This window comes from Cnephaeus nilssonii (assembly GCF_951640355.1).
Source record: "Cnephaeus nilssonii genome assembly, chromosome: 1".
In the NCBI taxonomy this organism is placed as follows: Eukaryota; Metazoa; Chordata; class Mammalia; order Chiroptera; family Vespertilionidae; genus Cnephaeus; species Cnephaeus nilssonii.
The window spans coordinates 59,798,606-59,812,546 of NC_137072.1; the positions used below are offsets into that span (position 1 = coordinate 59,798,606).

General features: G+C 42.6%; 1 protein-coding gene across 1 annotated transcript in view; it reads left to right on the plus strand.

Moving 5' to 3' along the window:
• GPRIN3 (GPRIN family member 3) overlaps window positions 1–13,475 on the plus strand; it is a 70,942-nt gene extending 57,467 nt beyond the window's left edge. The window contains exon 2 of the mRNA XM_079775955.1: window positions 9,678–13,475. Coding sequence (XP_079632081.1) covers window positions 9,792–12,119 — 2,328 coding nt within the window. The 5' untranslated portion in view covers window positions 9,678–9,791 and the 3' untranslated portion in view covers window positions 12,120–13,475. The remainder of the gene's footprint in view (window positions 1–9,677) is intronic.
• Window positions 13,476–13,941: the final 466 nt, after the last annotated feature.

Consider the following 13,941-nt stretch of genomic DNA (forward strand, 5'->3'; position numbering starts at 1 on the left):
GTGTCTCAGTGTGACGACTTAGGGGATTTATTTATTTTTTAATCAAAGACTATTCTTTTGGAAATGTCAAATGAATAAGAAATATTTGAACTTCTATAATAAACTGTAGTTTGTTACACAGTATCAGTCACTTAATTGTATACTATCTTGCTCATGGGGAGCTTTAGATTGAATTTGTCTTGTCTCATCCAATGGCTTGCAATCTCCTTACGGGCAAAAAATCAAAACTTTTAAGTATTTCCTGATGACTTAGTGTTTTACAGATATAAAGCAAGGAGAGTGGTAGGTTGTTTAATTCTCTTTCTTTTCAGTTTCTTTTTTAAATCACAATTCATAGGCCAAACCAAAAGATCTGGACCTCACAAAGAAACTATTCATTCTCAAGAGCAGAGCCCTCCCCGCTTTTCTCTCAGACACTCAGGTCCTCCTTAACAAGGAGCAAAATAGTAACCCCGCAGGGGGTCCAGACCAAGCCCTGCGGAATCTATCTGCTTCATAACTTTGCCTTCTCTAGGTTTCCCTGAGTTCTCTCGAAGTAAAAGAACCCCAACTGACCAGCTCCATGCCCAGCTCCCTGTGCACATCTATATCCATCACTGCAAGTACTGCCACCAGACACCTTCCCAGCATTCAACACGATTAAGGACCCAAGTGTGGGAACCGGAGCAGGGACTGGCTGGTGCCTGACAGGAGCGAAAAGCAGAAATGACTAACGAGCTTTCACCTGAGGCCCGGTAGCAGGCGTCTCCACTTAGGTGCCCACCTCTCCACTTCGGAGCCACCTTTGCCGGAAGGAAGGAAGGCAGGTGGAGCAGAGACCTAATTTTGCTGAGAGCCCCATGGTGTGGGGGGGAGTGTGGCAGCCAGGGAAAAGAGCAGCAGATCAGCAAGGTCAGAGAGGAATGAAGCAAGGTCAAGAATACTTTTTCTAAGGCTGAGTGGCGCTAAATATATTCTGCAGAAAATTGGGGTGCAGGGCAGCTTTGATCATATTTAACACAGGGTTGTAAAATGCAAATGCAAAAAAAAATTGCCAGTATAGAACTGCTTAGTCTATCTCTAATGGCTTTTTTAATCACCGGTTAGCCCTGAGATCCTTGTGCATTTCTTTGCAATTAGGATAAGCTTACAGTTGTCCTTCAAGCCTCAGTTGCAAAAGAAGGAAAACATTCTAATATCTGTCAGGCAGACCAGGTAATTGATAAGAGCCAGCTTGATTGGAGAAGGTTAACAATAACAAAACTATATTAATCATTTCTTCTCCCGAAGAGTTCAAAATTTTTTTTTTAAAAAAAATAACTTACTTGGGCACTTTTAAACAGCAACTTTGATATTTAGCCATGAATTATCTCCACAGGTAAGCAAATGGAGCTATTGAGGGCTTATTTTTTACCATTACTAAATCCTGAGTCTTTATTTTGCTGAGAGAAAAAAAACAAAAGTCCCCATTTCCCACCTGATCCAAAATAAATAGAGCTCATTATTGTGTTAACCTTCAAGTTAGCTAAAGTTTCTTCTTCTGTCTTCTAAATGATAGCCTTTAGGTGGGTGTGGGAGAACGTAAACTTATTTAAGTGTTGGATGGTGTAAAGATGGGTTCTCTATAAAACCTATTGCATAGAGCCTGCCTTCTTAGGAAAGTGATGTCAAAATAATAATTCATGATTGTGTATTTGTTATCTTCCAAAAACCATAGTAAGTGTCCAATTTGTTTCATTTAAGCTTTATCCCAACATTTCGAGGCAGGATATTCATGTGTGGTCATGGAAAGGTTCCCAAGCATGAACTCCCTAAAATTAACTGCAAACACATAGGTGTGTGCACTTCTGCGTTTCTAGAAAGAAGGTTCATAGTTTCCATCAGCTTCTCAGAAGCATCTGGGACCCTTAAAACATCCACACTGGATTCATCATTATGAAGAGCAGCCACTTCTGTCTGGATTATCTGTATTAGCTTGAATTCGTAAAGGCAAGGCTATGTTTTTTTAGTTTTTTGTTGTTTTCCTTATTGTCTGATTATGCTTCTTGCCCAGGTCATGAAGCTTGTCACACACACACACACACACACACACACACACACACACACAAATGCCCCTGCCTCTCCCTTATGTAAAATTGGTTATTAATATGGACTCTGGAGCCAGAGTATCTGGTCTCTACCACTTCCTGCTTGTGTGACCTGCCTCGGTTTCCAGATCTGCCAAGTGGAACTCAGGGAGGTACATCCTCATCGAGTTATTCTGGGGATTAAATAAGTTTACATAGAGAACAGCGTCTGGAACTTAGAAAGCAATAAATAAGTGCTTGCTGTACCATATGATTCCAATCTGCTGTGAATTTAGAAGCCGTCTGTTCAAATTGTATTTGACAAAAGAGGGAGGATATATTTGGGGTCTTCGTGCTTCTCAAAGCCCTTTTTTTTTATTTCTTGGTTTTTGTCCAGTCCTGCTTACAATGGCATTCAATGAGATAACAGGCCATGCATTCATTTTTCTAGAACAGTGCTGAACAAAAGAAGAACAGGAGAAGGAGAAGGGACGCCGATCCTGTCTCATGAGCCCTCATTAAAGTAACCATTGTAACCGAACGTCCACAGGACACTGTTCCTGGCACTCAGCAAAGCAGCCTTCTTTCCTCTCCGGCCATTCTGATTTGCGTTAGACTCAGTTTGAAAGGAAGAACCAATTTTTCTGCTAATATCTTTGAAAAGTGCATTTGAGGCAGCTATTAGTGTGAGGGTGTGATTTTTTTTTAAGAAAGTAGGAACTACTTTTTGTAGCCTGTGGGTGCTTCCTAGGATTGAATCACCTCTCCTTAAAACTACACTGCCAGGACCTGCTGGGTTCAGAATGCAAATGATCTAGGCAACAGTTCCCAGTTAAAGGGAGCAAATAAAATAGAATGGAACGGGATGGCAGACAACATTTTTTAATAGTCTCTTCTCTTGCCTCACTGTTCTCTCAGGGTCTTTGCACCATCCATCTGAAGGCTAAACGCCGCTGTCAGATGGCTGGAGACGCCGAGGTGCCTGTAACACTTTCGTAACATTACTAAAGAATACGATGACATCTGGGAGCCCTTGTCCTAGCAAGGTGGCAGTCCTGAAGTGGGCAAAGGTAATTGCTGCCCACAGGACTACTGCCATGACCTGCAGGGATCAGCGTCCTGCCCGTCCAGGACTGCCACGCCTCTCTCCAGCCCTTGTGTCCATTGCTCTTCCCATCAGAGCAGCTTTGGTGAAAGTCACAAAGGGATGAGATCCCCTGCTGCCTGTCTTATTAAGCGTGGGTGTCTGTTATGAAAATAGGCAGCGTGGCATAGTCGTGGAACCCACTGTTTTCAGAATGAGCCCTGGTGGTGTCAGCCTTCAACAAGTCAGGCCTTTCATAAAGTGACCAGTTGCGAATGTCATCATAGTGGATGTTAATGCCATCCAGGCTGCCCTGTGTGCGTACACACACACACACACACACACGGGTGGGCAAAAGTAGGTTTACAGGTGTTCATATGGAAATATTTTAATAATTAATAAATAATATTACAAGAATAAACTGTTTTGCATACTTGGAACTGTAAGCCTACTTTTGCCCACCATGTATTTTTTGTTTTGTTAATCCTCACCCAAGGATATTTCTTCCATTGATTTTTAGAAAGAGTGAAAAGGAAGGAGGGTGGGAGAGGGAGAGAGAGAGAGAGAGAGAGAGAGAGAGAGAGAGAGAGAGAAACATTGATGTGAGAGAGTCACATCAATTGGTTGCCTCCCACACATACCCTGACCAGGGCCAGAGAATGAACCTGCAACCCAGATATGTGCCCTTGACTGGGAATCAAACCCGCCATCCTTCGGTGTGTGTGTGTGGCAAGGGGGGTAGGGTTAGGGTTATACTGTGCATTAGATATGTAGGATTACTTACTGCTCATTGCAAGTTTGTACCCTTAAACATCATCTCTCCTATCCACCCGAGTCCTCCCATCCCCATATAACTACCATTTTACTGTTTTTATGAGCTTGGATTTTTTAGATTCCACATGTAAGTGATGTTATACAGTATTTGTCCTTGTTTGACTTATCTCACCTAGCATAATGCTCTCAAGATTCATCCATGTTGTCAAAAATAGCAGAATTTCCTTCTTTTTCATGGCCAAATAATATCCCATTGTGTGTATATGTCATCTTTTCTTCATCCATTCATCTGGTGATGGGCACAGAGATTGTTTCTATAGCTTGGCTATTGTAAATAAGACTAATGAACATGGTCGTTTATTTATCTATTTGATATACTATTCAAAACAGTTTAAATATCTGATAAATTTCTCATCTAAAATAAATACATATGCCTTAGTACAACAGTTCCATTATGAGGATATAAAGTCGTGAAATTATAGTCCGCCATAAAATGAAATACTAAACATACTCACCTCCTGAGATCATCTTGACACCTATCACATTGGTCCTAACTAAAGTCTTCCTTACCATTTTTAACAAGTGTCAGAATCCATCTTTAACACAGATCAGTGCTTAAATATTGAGACTTTAAGGAGACTAACACTTACCAGGTGCTTAATATGCCAAGACACTATTTGTTCTAAATGCTAAACCTGTTCCCTACAACAACTCAGTGAGGCAGTCCTATGACTGTTATCCCCTATTTATAGATTAAACTGAGGCTCTGAGAGGTTATTTGCCAAAATACATAGAGTTAGAGTTAGGGAGTGGAACTGATACTCTAACCCAGGGATTCTGGCCCCTGCTTCCATGTTCTTAAATGCAATGCCAAACTGCCTTCAGAGGACTAGAGGTTAGGTTGGGAATTCTACTCTGTCAGTGCTTTTGGAGCAAAGCTCTCAAACTCAGCTGTCCACAGGACCCCAGGTAAGTAATGTGAAGGAGTGTAACAGGGCAGGTGGGGAATGGGCCTTCCAGGGAAACAGCCCTTATCAACGCCATCTAGTGTTACTTTCTGGAAATGCACACGTTCTAAGTTTTTAAAGAGAGAAATCTGGATTTTTATGAAAGTTCTCTTCAATTCAAAAAAACAAAGAAAGAAAAGAAAAGGGAAGGAAGGGAATGGAAGTTAAAACCATCCAGGACACTCTCCTAAACACACACACACACACACACACACACACACACACACACACACATTCAGACACCTGCAGGAGGAATTCAGTCAGTATGTGAGCCACCTGTTTGCAACCTCTAAATTTTTAGAAGTTAAATCTTAAATTGGACTCTGGTTGATATTTTTTACTCTGAGTAATTTTAAGACATATTCCCATTCTAAACTACTGAGTAATTGCACTTTTTAAATGTCTTATGTGTCTAATCTATTGGAGACTAAAGATTTCTGCTATTTGGTGGGTGAGAGGGGAAAATGCTCAGGGTGGGGCAAGGAGGGGGAGGGTTGTAGAGAGAAGATTGTCTCAAAATGTAGGCAGTCTCTCCCAAGCACATGGAGATGCTGTGAAAATTACACCAGCGTCTATGTAATCCAGTGATATTGACTTCCTATCTGCTCATAAATCAAGAGATTCTTAATTACAGGTGTTAATCTGGGCTTTCCATCTTTATTCCTTAAATGATGGATAAATTAACCTCAATTAACAAAGCAACCAAAGGAAAACACCCTTTCAAAGTTAAACGAGTACCATTAGCTATCTGTAGGATAATGGTAGTAAGTTCAAGGACTGAGTTTTATGAAATCCCTCATCTTTTTCTAAATCTTTCAACTTTCAGTTGCTGAACTTTGAGCAATTCAAAATTTATAGTCCTCTTGGCAAACCAGGTTTCTTGGCTCTAGGCCAAGGTATGATAGAGGAGGCATTCTGTATTCCTGGCTTTGTGAGACCTTCCAGCTTTTTGTAGCAGGTGTCCAATGTGCTTATCTTTATTGTCTAAACCTGCATTGCAGATACATAAAGTGTAATAAATAAGATACAACTATTTTCTTACTTCCAAACACAGCACTCTTTTTTATTGTGTTTTCATTTCTATTTCATGCCATAGATTTAAATTTCCTATTATTTTGAAGTTTGATAGGACATTAATAGTGGCTATTTTGGAAAGAAATGGGATCAATTAATACCTCTTTAAAATACGTTTTTATTGATTTCAGAGAGAGGAAGGGAGAGGGAGAGAGAGATAGAAACATCAATGATGAGAGAGAATAATTGTTTGGCTACCTCCTGCACACCCACTACTGGGGATCAAGTCTGCAACCCTGCAACCCGGGCATGTGCCCTGACCAGGAACTGAACTGCAACCTCCTGGTTCATGGGTTGACGCTCAACCACTGAGCCACACCAGCTGGGTCAATTAATACCTTTTTATGGACAAGATCCTGCAGTGTCCTGTGAATGGAAAATAATCAATAAGCTTGTCCCGTTCCCTCCTGAGGCTTAAAGTACTTTGGGATAAATAAGGCATTTATACAAGGAATAACAGTACAAAAACTGCATTAAAAGCATAATACAAAGGACACAGATTAACATAGCTATAGGCTTTTTAAAAGAGAGAGATACTTGACCTGGCTGGCATGCCTCAATAGTTAGAGTGTCGGCCTGTGCACCCATGAGTTCAATTCCTGGTCAAGGGCATGTACCTACGTTGCAGGTTGATCCCCACTCTGATCCCCCGCCCCAGCCCTCCCCCAGTTGGGTTGGGTGCAGTAGGCAACCAATCTGTGTGTCTCTGTCACATCAATGTTTCTTTCTCTCTCTCTCTCTCTCTCTCTCTCTCTCTCTCCTTCTCTCTTTCTCCCATCCACTCTCTCTGAAAATCAATGAAAAAAAATATCCTCTGGTGAGGATTAACAACAAAAAATAGAGAGAGAGACTTTATGATTTGAAGGCTTTAGAGGCCTTCAGAAAGTAAAGTAAGTGGGGTTTAAGTGGGACCATGAAGAATAAATCAGCTTTTTCAGGAGAAGGAGGGCAGAGAGTGGAAGGAAGGGTATAATAAAGACACATACAAAAGAAGGAGAGGGAAAGATGTGGTTGGGGCACAGCAAGTGAATGCAATAGGGAATTGCAGTAAGGGAGAAATGGAATATAAACCTCAGGTGGGGGACTGTCATACTTTCAACAACAAGATAAATTTAAATATAAATAAAATAAGTAAACAAACAAAAACTGAAGATGTGGTCTGAATGAGCAGGAAGAAGTAAAAACCAAAGATGGGGAAATATTCAACCCATTATCATTAATAATAAAGTTAGCAGGAAGAGCTGATTTAGGGGAGAAGATAAGTTGGATTCACTGCTAGATTTCATATGATTATTGGTCAAATAACATTAAACTAAGAGATAAAATTATGTATTTTTGAAATCTGGGCCCAACCAAATTTGCCTTTGCCTTATTTTGACCCTTTATAGCATTAGTCAAGAGTGTGCTATTTGATTTATTATCCATCACATGCAAATATGTAAGGTTCTTGAATTTCGATACAACAGAGGTCCTCTGAAGTAATATAATTTATTTTTCCAATGAGTTCATTGGGAGTCCAGAAAGATTAAGTGATTAGCATGAGGTCATAGACTCTATGAGAAATAGAGGTAATACCAAAACATAGTCATCCACTAGTTTCTGAAACATTGCTTTATTCACATTACCTGGTTATCTTTTTCTTAAATAAAAAAAAATGTTTATGCATAAAGGCACACAAATAAATTTTTAGATATACTTTTTAAAATTTAGTATTTTCCCACCTTTGGGTACCTCCAACTCTCTCTGTCTCCAACTCATCACACTCCTTCTATTTAATACCTACTATGTCTTCTTCTGAATATCTTTAGAATTAATATAATCACTTACAAACATATCTGTACACACACACACACATACAAATAGCACATACATATGTAGTGTTTTTAGGTCACTGCTTTACAAAAATAAAAACTTATATACTCTTCTCTGTACCTTGCTTTTCTCATTCAACCATACTTGGGGAAATCTCTAGTGAAAAGTTATAGCCTAATTAATATTTTTTGGGGGGGGGAAGGTTAGCTTTATTTTTTTTTAAATCCCCATCCGAGGGTATGTTTTTATTGATTTTAGGGAGAGGAAGATAGAGGAGGAGAAAGAGAAACATTGATGTGAGAGTGAAACATTGATCAGTTGCCTCCTGTACACACCCTGACCGGAGATTGAACCCACAATCTGGGTATGTGCCCTGACCAGGAATCAAACCCAAACTTTTTTGTGTAAGGGTCAATGCTCCGACCTACTGAACTACACTGGCCAGGGCAATGGTTTCTTTTAATGGTTGCATAATGTTCTACAGTAGATATATGTCTTGATTATTTTTGCTATTCCCCCATTCATGGAGATCAACTTGTTTCCAGTTTTTGCCTCTACAAATAGTACTTCAGTAAACATACTTGTACCTAAGTATATATATATATATATATATATATATATATATATATATATATATATATATCCTGGTATTTTGTTTTGATTGGGATCACTGGGTCAATGATATGTTTATTTTTAGTTATAAACATTAAACTGCTTTCCTAAGAAAGCTGTAACAATACACATTCATACCTACAGTTAATAAAAATACTTTCTTTAGCTAGGTGTCTCCCCAGGCTATAGTGTTATAACTGTTTTTTAAAGTTTTTTTAAGTGCAGTTGGTACAAAGTAAAATCTAATTGTCATTTTTTTGCATTTCTTTGACTACAAATGAATGTGATCATCTTTTCATAAGCTTGTTGGTTGTTGGACTTTCGATTTTGCAGATTGCATTTTCATATTCTTTATCCATTTTTTCAATGAGCTATTTTGTCTCCTTGAAAATTTTTAAGTGCTTCTACTGTATTATAGATATTTTTTCCTGTCTCTTAGAGCCACAAGCATTTTTTTTTAAATCTATTGTATTTGTTCATGGTATCTTTGCCATGCAAAGTTTTTTTTATTTTATTTAGATAACTATGCTTATATTTTTCTTATAGTTGCTGTATTTTCTGCCTTCCAGAGGAAGTTTACCATCCCTGTCCCTAGATTATTTTATGGTTCCTATATTCTCTTATAGGACATTTCTTTATTGATTGATCTATCTTTTTGTTTTTTGTTTATTTTATATTTTAACCTTTAATCCATCTAAATCCATCCAGGATTTCTTTTTGGAATTGGTGTAAGATAAAGACCTAGTTTTCTTTTCTTTCAGATGAATAAATAGTTTGACAGTCCCTTATATTAAGTAATCCATCCTTTTGCCACTAAATTGAAATGCCTCTCTTATTCTACATCAAATCCTCATTTATATGTGGATCAATTTCTGGATATTCTATTTAACAAGTCTGTTTAAGCCCTATATTCAATACTTATTGATTTGACCACAGTAGCTTTACAGGATTTTCGAATTTTCTGATATCTGGTAAATCAGATTACACAAATGATTTTTAAGGTAGTTATCAAATGCTTAGGCAAATACATTAAAAACCTATTTGCTAGACAGCAGTGGAATGCAAAATCAAACTAATATATCAAAATAACACCTGTATAGTTAAAAAAAAATTCCAAAATCTACTTTCCATGATCTATGTATTTTTATACGAACAGATTTGGAGAGGAAAGATTTTTAATGCACGTATGAGTCCTTATGCAAGTAATAGGTGTGTCTTCAATCCTTAAATTCTCCGTCATATTAATAGTTCTGTTTCCTTGATTCACAGATCGGTCCTTCAGAGGAGTCATCCCTGATCGTGTCTTCGCTCTGACCTACAACAGCTTCCCAGTGGGACCACTGCTCAGGGGAGAGCTCCGAGGTTTCCCTGAAGAGAAATTCCATGGGGACTGTACCTGACCCTCTAATAATAGCTAAAACCTCCCTGATCACAGCTTCTGGAAAAGAAGACGACCTAGGAGAGGTACTGGCTGCCTCCCCTCCGCCTCAACCAGCCCTCCCGTGTAGGAACACCGATGGCCTTTCCAGCAAGCCTCCGGAACCAGCCCTCAGCCCCAGGGCAGCTCCCGAGGCCCTGATGCAGGCCTGTGAGCATGAGGCCATGCGGCCAGACATGTCTTCTCCTGGCATCTTCAATGAGGTGGAGAAAGCATCTCCCACACTCAACTCCCCTGGCAATACCCAGCGGCCAGGAGACAGCAAGCCCACAGCACCAACCCCGTGTTCTGCAGCAGCGAAGGATCGCATACACACAGCATGTACCATGCCAGCCAGTCAGCACACCCACCCGGCCATCCCAGGGGACCAGCCCAATGCCAGCGCCTCCTCCGGATCTGAAGATACCCTGGGGGAATCGCAGAGAACCTCAGCTGGAGAGCAATCTGAGACGCCGGGTTGTCCTGTGGGAGGCACTTGTAGCAGCAGCCACGATCAAGTGCCCTGTGATTTTCCTTCTCAAGACACAATCCCGGGAATGGTGCAGACTGCAAACACAGCGCCCAGGATGCTCAGTCACGCCTCCCCTCCTGCAGGCGAAAGGCAGGGAGCCATTTCCGACTCCAAGACGAGGGCCTGTGGCTCTCCAGCACGAGAAGACGGGTGTTCAGGGAACACACAGCCCTCTGCCACCACCTCAGACACCCAGGCCGTGAGTTCTGTGACACCTCCACCATCCCACCTCCCTGGCAAAGGTCCGGCGTTTCCTCCAGAGCCAGGGAAGACGCTGCTAGCAGCACAGCATCAGGCATCAAGGTTCAAAGAAGCAAGTACGATGACCAACCAGGCTGAACATGAGATCAAGGACGTTCCCAACAGGGCTCAGCAAGATGCGGAGGTGCAGGCCGTGGCGAGTGTCGAGAGCAGATCCGTCTCCACCAGCCCCAGCATCCTCACTGCGTTCTTAAAGGGAACCCCTGCTCCTGAGCGTTTGGAACAAGAGCAGCTGCGTGTGGTTTGCCACGGCAGCGGGGGCCACGCGCTGGAGCTGTCCATCAACAAGCTATCCCCCCAGGAGTCGGGGCAGTGCCCTGGCATCATGCCAGAGGTACACATCCAGGCAGCTGCAGCCGACTCCACAGCGGTCCAAGGGGGTCGTAGACTGGTGAGCCTGCCCGGGGAGGTCCTCAAGACCTCATCCATCGGTGAGGCATCCAGCAATGTCCAGGATACATGTGCTGAGGATGGGAGGTCAGCCGGGATGACCCCAGGGAGGGCGGAGCCCACCTCCAAACAGCTTTCTGCTCATTCCAGCTCCCTAAAAGCGAGCCTCACGGACCAGATTTCCACCAGTGCAGGACGCCAAGATGAAACCAGTCACGCACTGGGGACATTGGAAACCAGGCCGTCTGAGCTTGCAGTGAAAACCACAAGTGGCCACAACACAGACCCTGGTTGCAAACTCTCCGACTCCTGTGGCCCTGCCAGCAAAACTAACCAGTTCGGGGGCTTGGACCCCACGGACCAAGGAGATGCGAGAGAGAGGAAGCCTGCGCCTCTTCCGATAGGAAAAGAACAAGAGCCTAAAGGCACGGATCTCCTGGAGGGGAAAGCAAGGGCAGGGGCCAACACCCTCCTGCTCACTCCTAAATCTCAAGCAAGTGGAGGCTCCGGGTCAGCTGCCAGTCCCATACCCTCCCCAGTGAGAAACAACCAGGAGGGCGCCGGGGAAGAAAGCAGGCCGGCCAAACCAGCCACCAGCCTGAGCCTGCCGTCTGAATCCATGGGTGACTCCAGTCCCAGCTCGGGCAAGAAGACCCCTTCTCGCTCGGTCAAGGCCAGCCCGCGCCGGGCCAGCCGGGTCAGCGAGTTCCTCAAGGAGCTCAACGTGACGGCCGCGGCCGCGCAGGTGGGACTCACCCCGGGAGAGAAGAAAAAGCAGCTGGGCGCCGACTCCAAGCTGCAGCTGAAACAGTCCAAGCGGGTCAGGGACGTGGTGTGGGACGAGCAGGGCATGACCTGGGAGGTGTACGGCGCTTCCCTGGACCCGGAGTCGCTGGGCGTCGCCATCCAGAACCATTTACAGAGACAAATCCGGGAGCACGAGAAATCCATCAAAGCGCAAAGCAGCCAGGCCCGGAGGTCCATTTCCTCGGATACTTCTTCGAGTAAGAAGCTCAAGGGCAGGCAGCACGGCGTTTTCCAGTCCATGCTGCAGAACTTCCGACGCCCCAACTGCTGTGTGCGCCCTGCCCCGTCCTCTGTGTTAGATTGACAGCGAACGCGTGTGGGAGCCCTTGGACCCCTGGAGCGCCCTCCTAAGTGTCCCTCCAGGTCAGAGCTTACTTGGCCTCCCCAACCCCCACTCCCACCCCCACCCCCACCCCTACCCCTACCCCCAGGCCAAGAAGAGAAAGGGAGTATTAACTACAGGAAATTGCTACTAAGAATTGTTGGGTCCTTTGATTGGAGCTCCATGAAGTAAAATACCTTTTCAGTTGGGGTCACACAAGGGAAATGAGGACATTTCACTCTGAAAGAAAGAACAAGAGAAAAGCAAGCTTCACCGAAAGGTCTCCACCTCAATCAGGAGGAAGTAAGATTCACTGAGTTTTTCGTATGTTGTTGCTTAGAGAACCAGCACTATCATTATACGTGTGTCATTTCTGTGTCACTGTCTCGATGGAACGCACTATGGTATTTCCATCCAAACCCCGGCTTTGTGTTAAAAATACCAGAAACGCTATGAGCAAAGCCACCGTTACACTTTCTAGTCCTGTTGCAACAAGGATGCTGTTACCATGCAAAATTTAAGTAGCGGATAAGAACTATAATGGAAAAAAAAAGTAAAACAAATCTGACTCATTCCTAGGCCAGAGGACATGAAGTAAAAGCATTTAAATGCATAAGATACCAAATATGAATTAATATTTGTAAACATCTACAGATAATCATTTTTGTAAACCTTGTTATACCTCTTCATAAATTTAAGGAAGTTATAGTAGGGAAATTAGCTATGCTTTTGAATATGAATACTGCCCACATAACACATGAATTTATATATACAGATTTTCCAGCACCAAAGGCAAGACGCATCTCTGTGATTCAGACTAGATTAAATTCCCATTTCCTTACCCCAGAGGAAGTACATGTGGCTGAATTCTTGAAAAGAGTCATCAAGTTATTGATAATACTAAATTTTATGTTGTACAGGTGTCCTCCAAAAACATTCTACTGAAATGTTAAGGCTCTGGTAAGGAATCATAACTAACCAGTTAACAAACACTCTTCTCTCTGTGTTGAAAAAAAAAAAAAGGAAAATTTCCTGAGTAACAAAAACAATGGGTTTAATTTAGACTGCAGTAAACAGGACACAGTTTGTGTGTTTCTTTTGATCTGGTTCAGTAACTTCCAATAGAAAATGTAGTCAACAGCAAATAGAACACAAGCTTCCTTACAGTTTGGGGATGTAGACGAATATCATGTAATTGCTTACGTTTCTAATCTATAGCAATAAGGTAACCTCTGCAAATGTTGATTTTCAGAGAAATACCGTCATATCTCATTCTTCAAACCCAATAAAAGAGCGGCTCTTACTAAAACACAGTTTGAGCTTTGGTCCTGGAGAACATAGGCACCTGTTTGAGCTCAGCCCCTACTGCTTCCAGAAATGGACCCTGTCCATGGGATCCAGGAGTGTCTTGCAGGCACTGGGCTAGGATGGCCAGCAGTGGCTTGAGAACTGGGGTAGTGAGGAAGAGGGGAATGAGCTAGGGCCCTGGAAAGGCTTCCCCTCCTGGATTCGTTGTAGGGAGATCGCTGCTCACCAGCTTGCATTTAGAAAATCAGATTATTAGATGTTGAAGAGGCACTGCTTGCCTTCACTAAACTCACTCTCCTAGATGAGACAGATGGCCATGTATTCCCTCTCCGGAGACTCATAAATGCCATTTTTGCATGAACTCAAAGTCCCCGTTTTGGCTTTTTTTTTTTAATTCTTTTTGGCAGATGCTGAACATATTGGAGGAAATCATACTTGAACTTTAACACAAGCTACACTGGACACAACCTAAATTGGTAATAACCATTGATTTCTT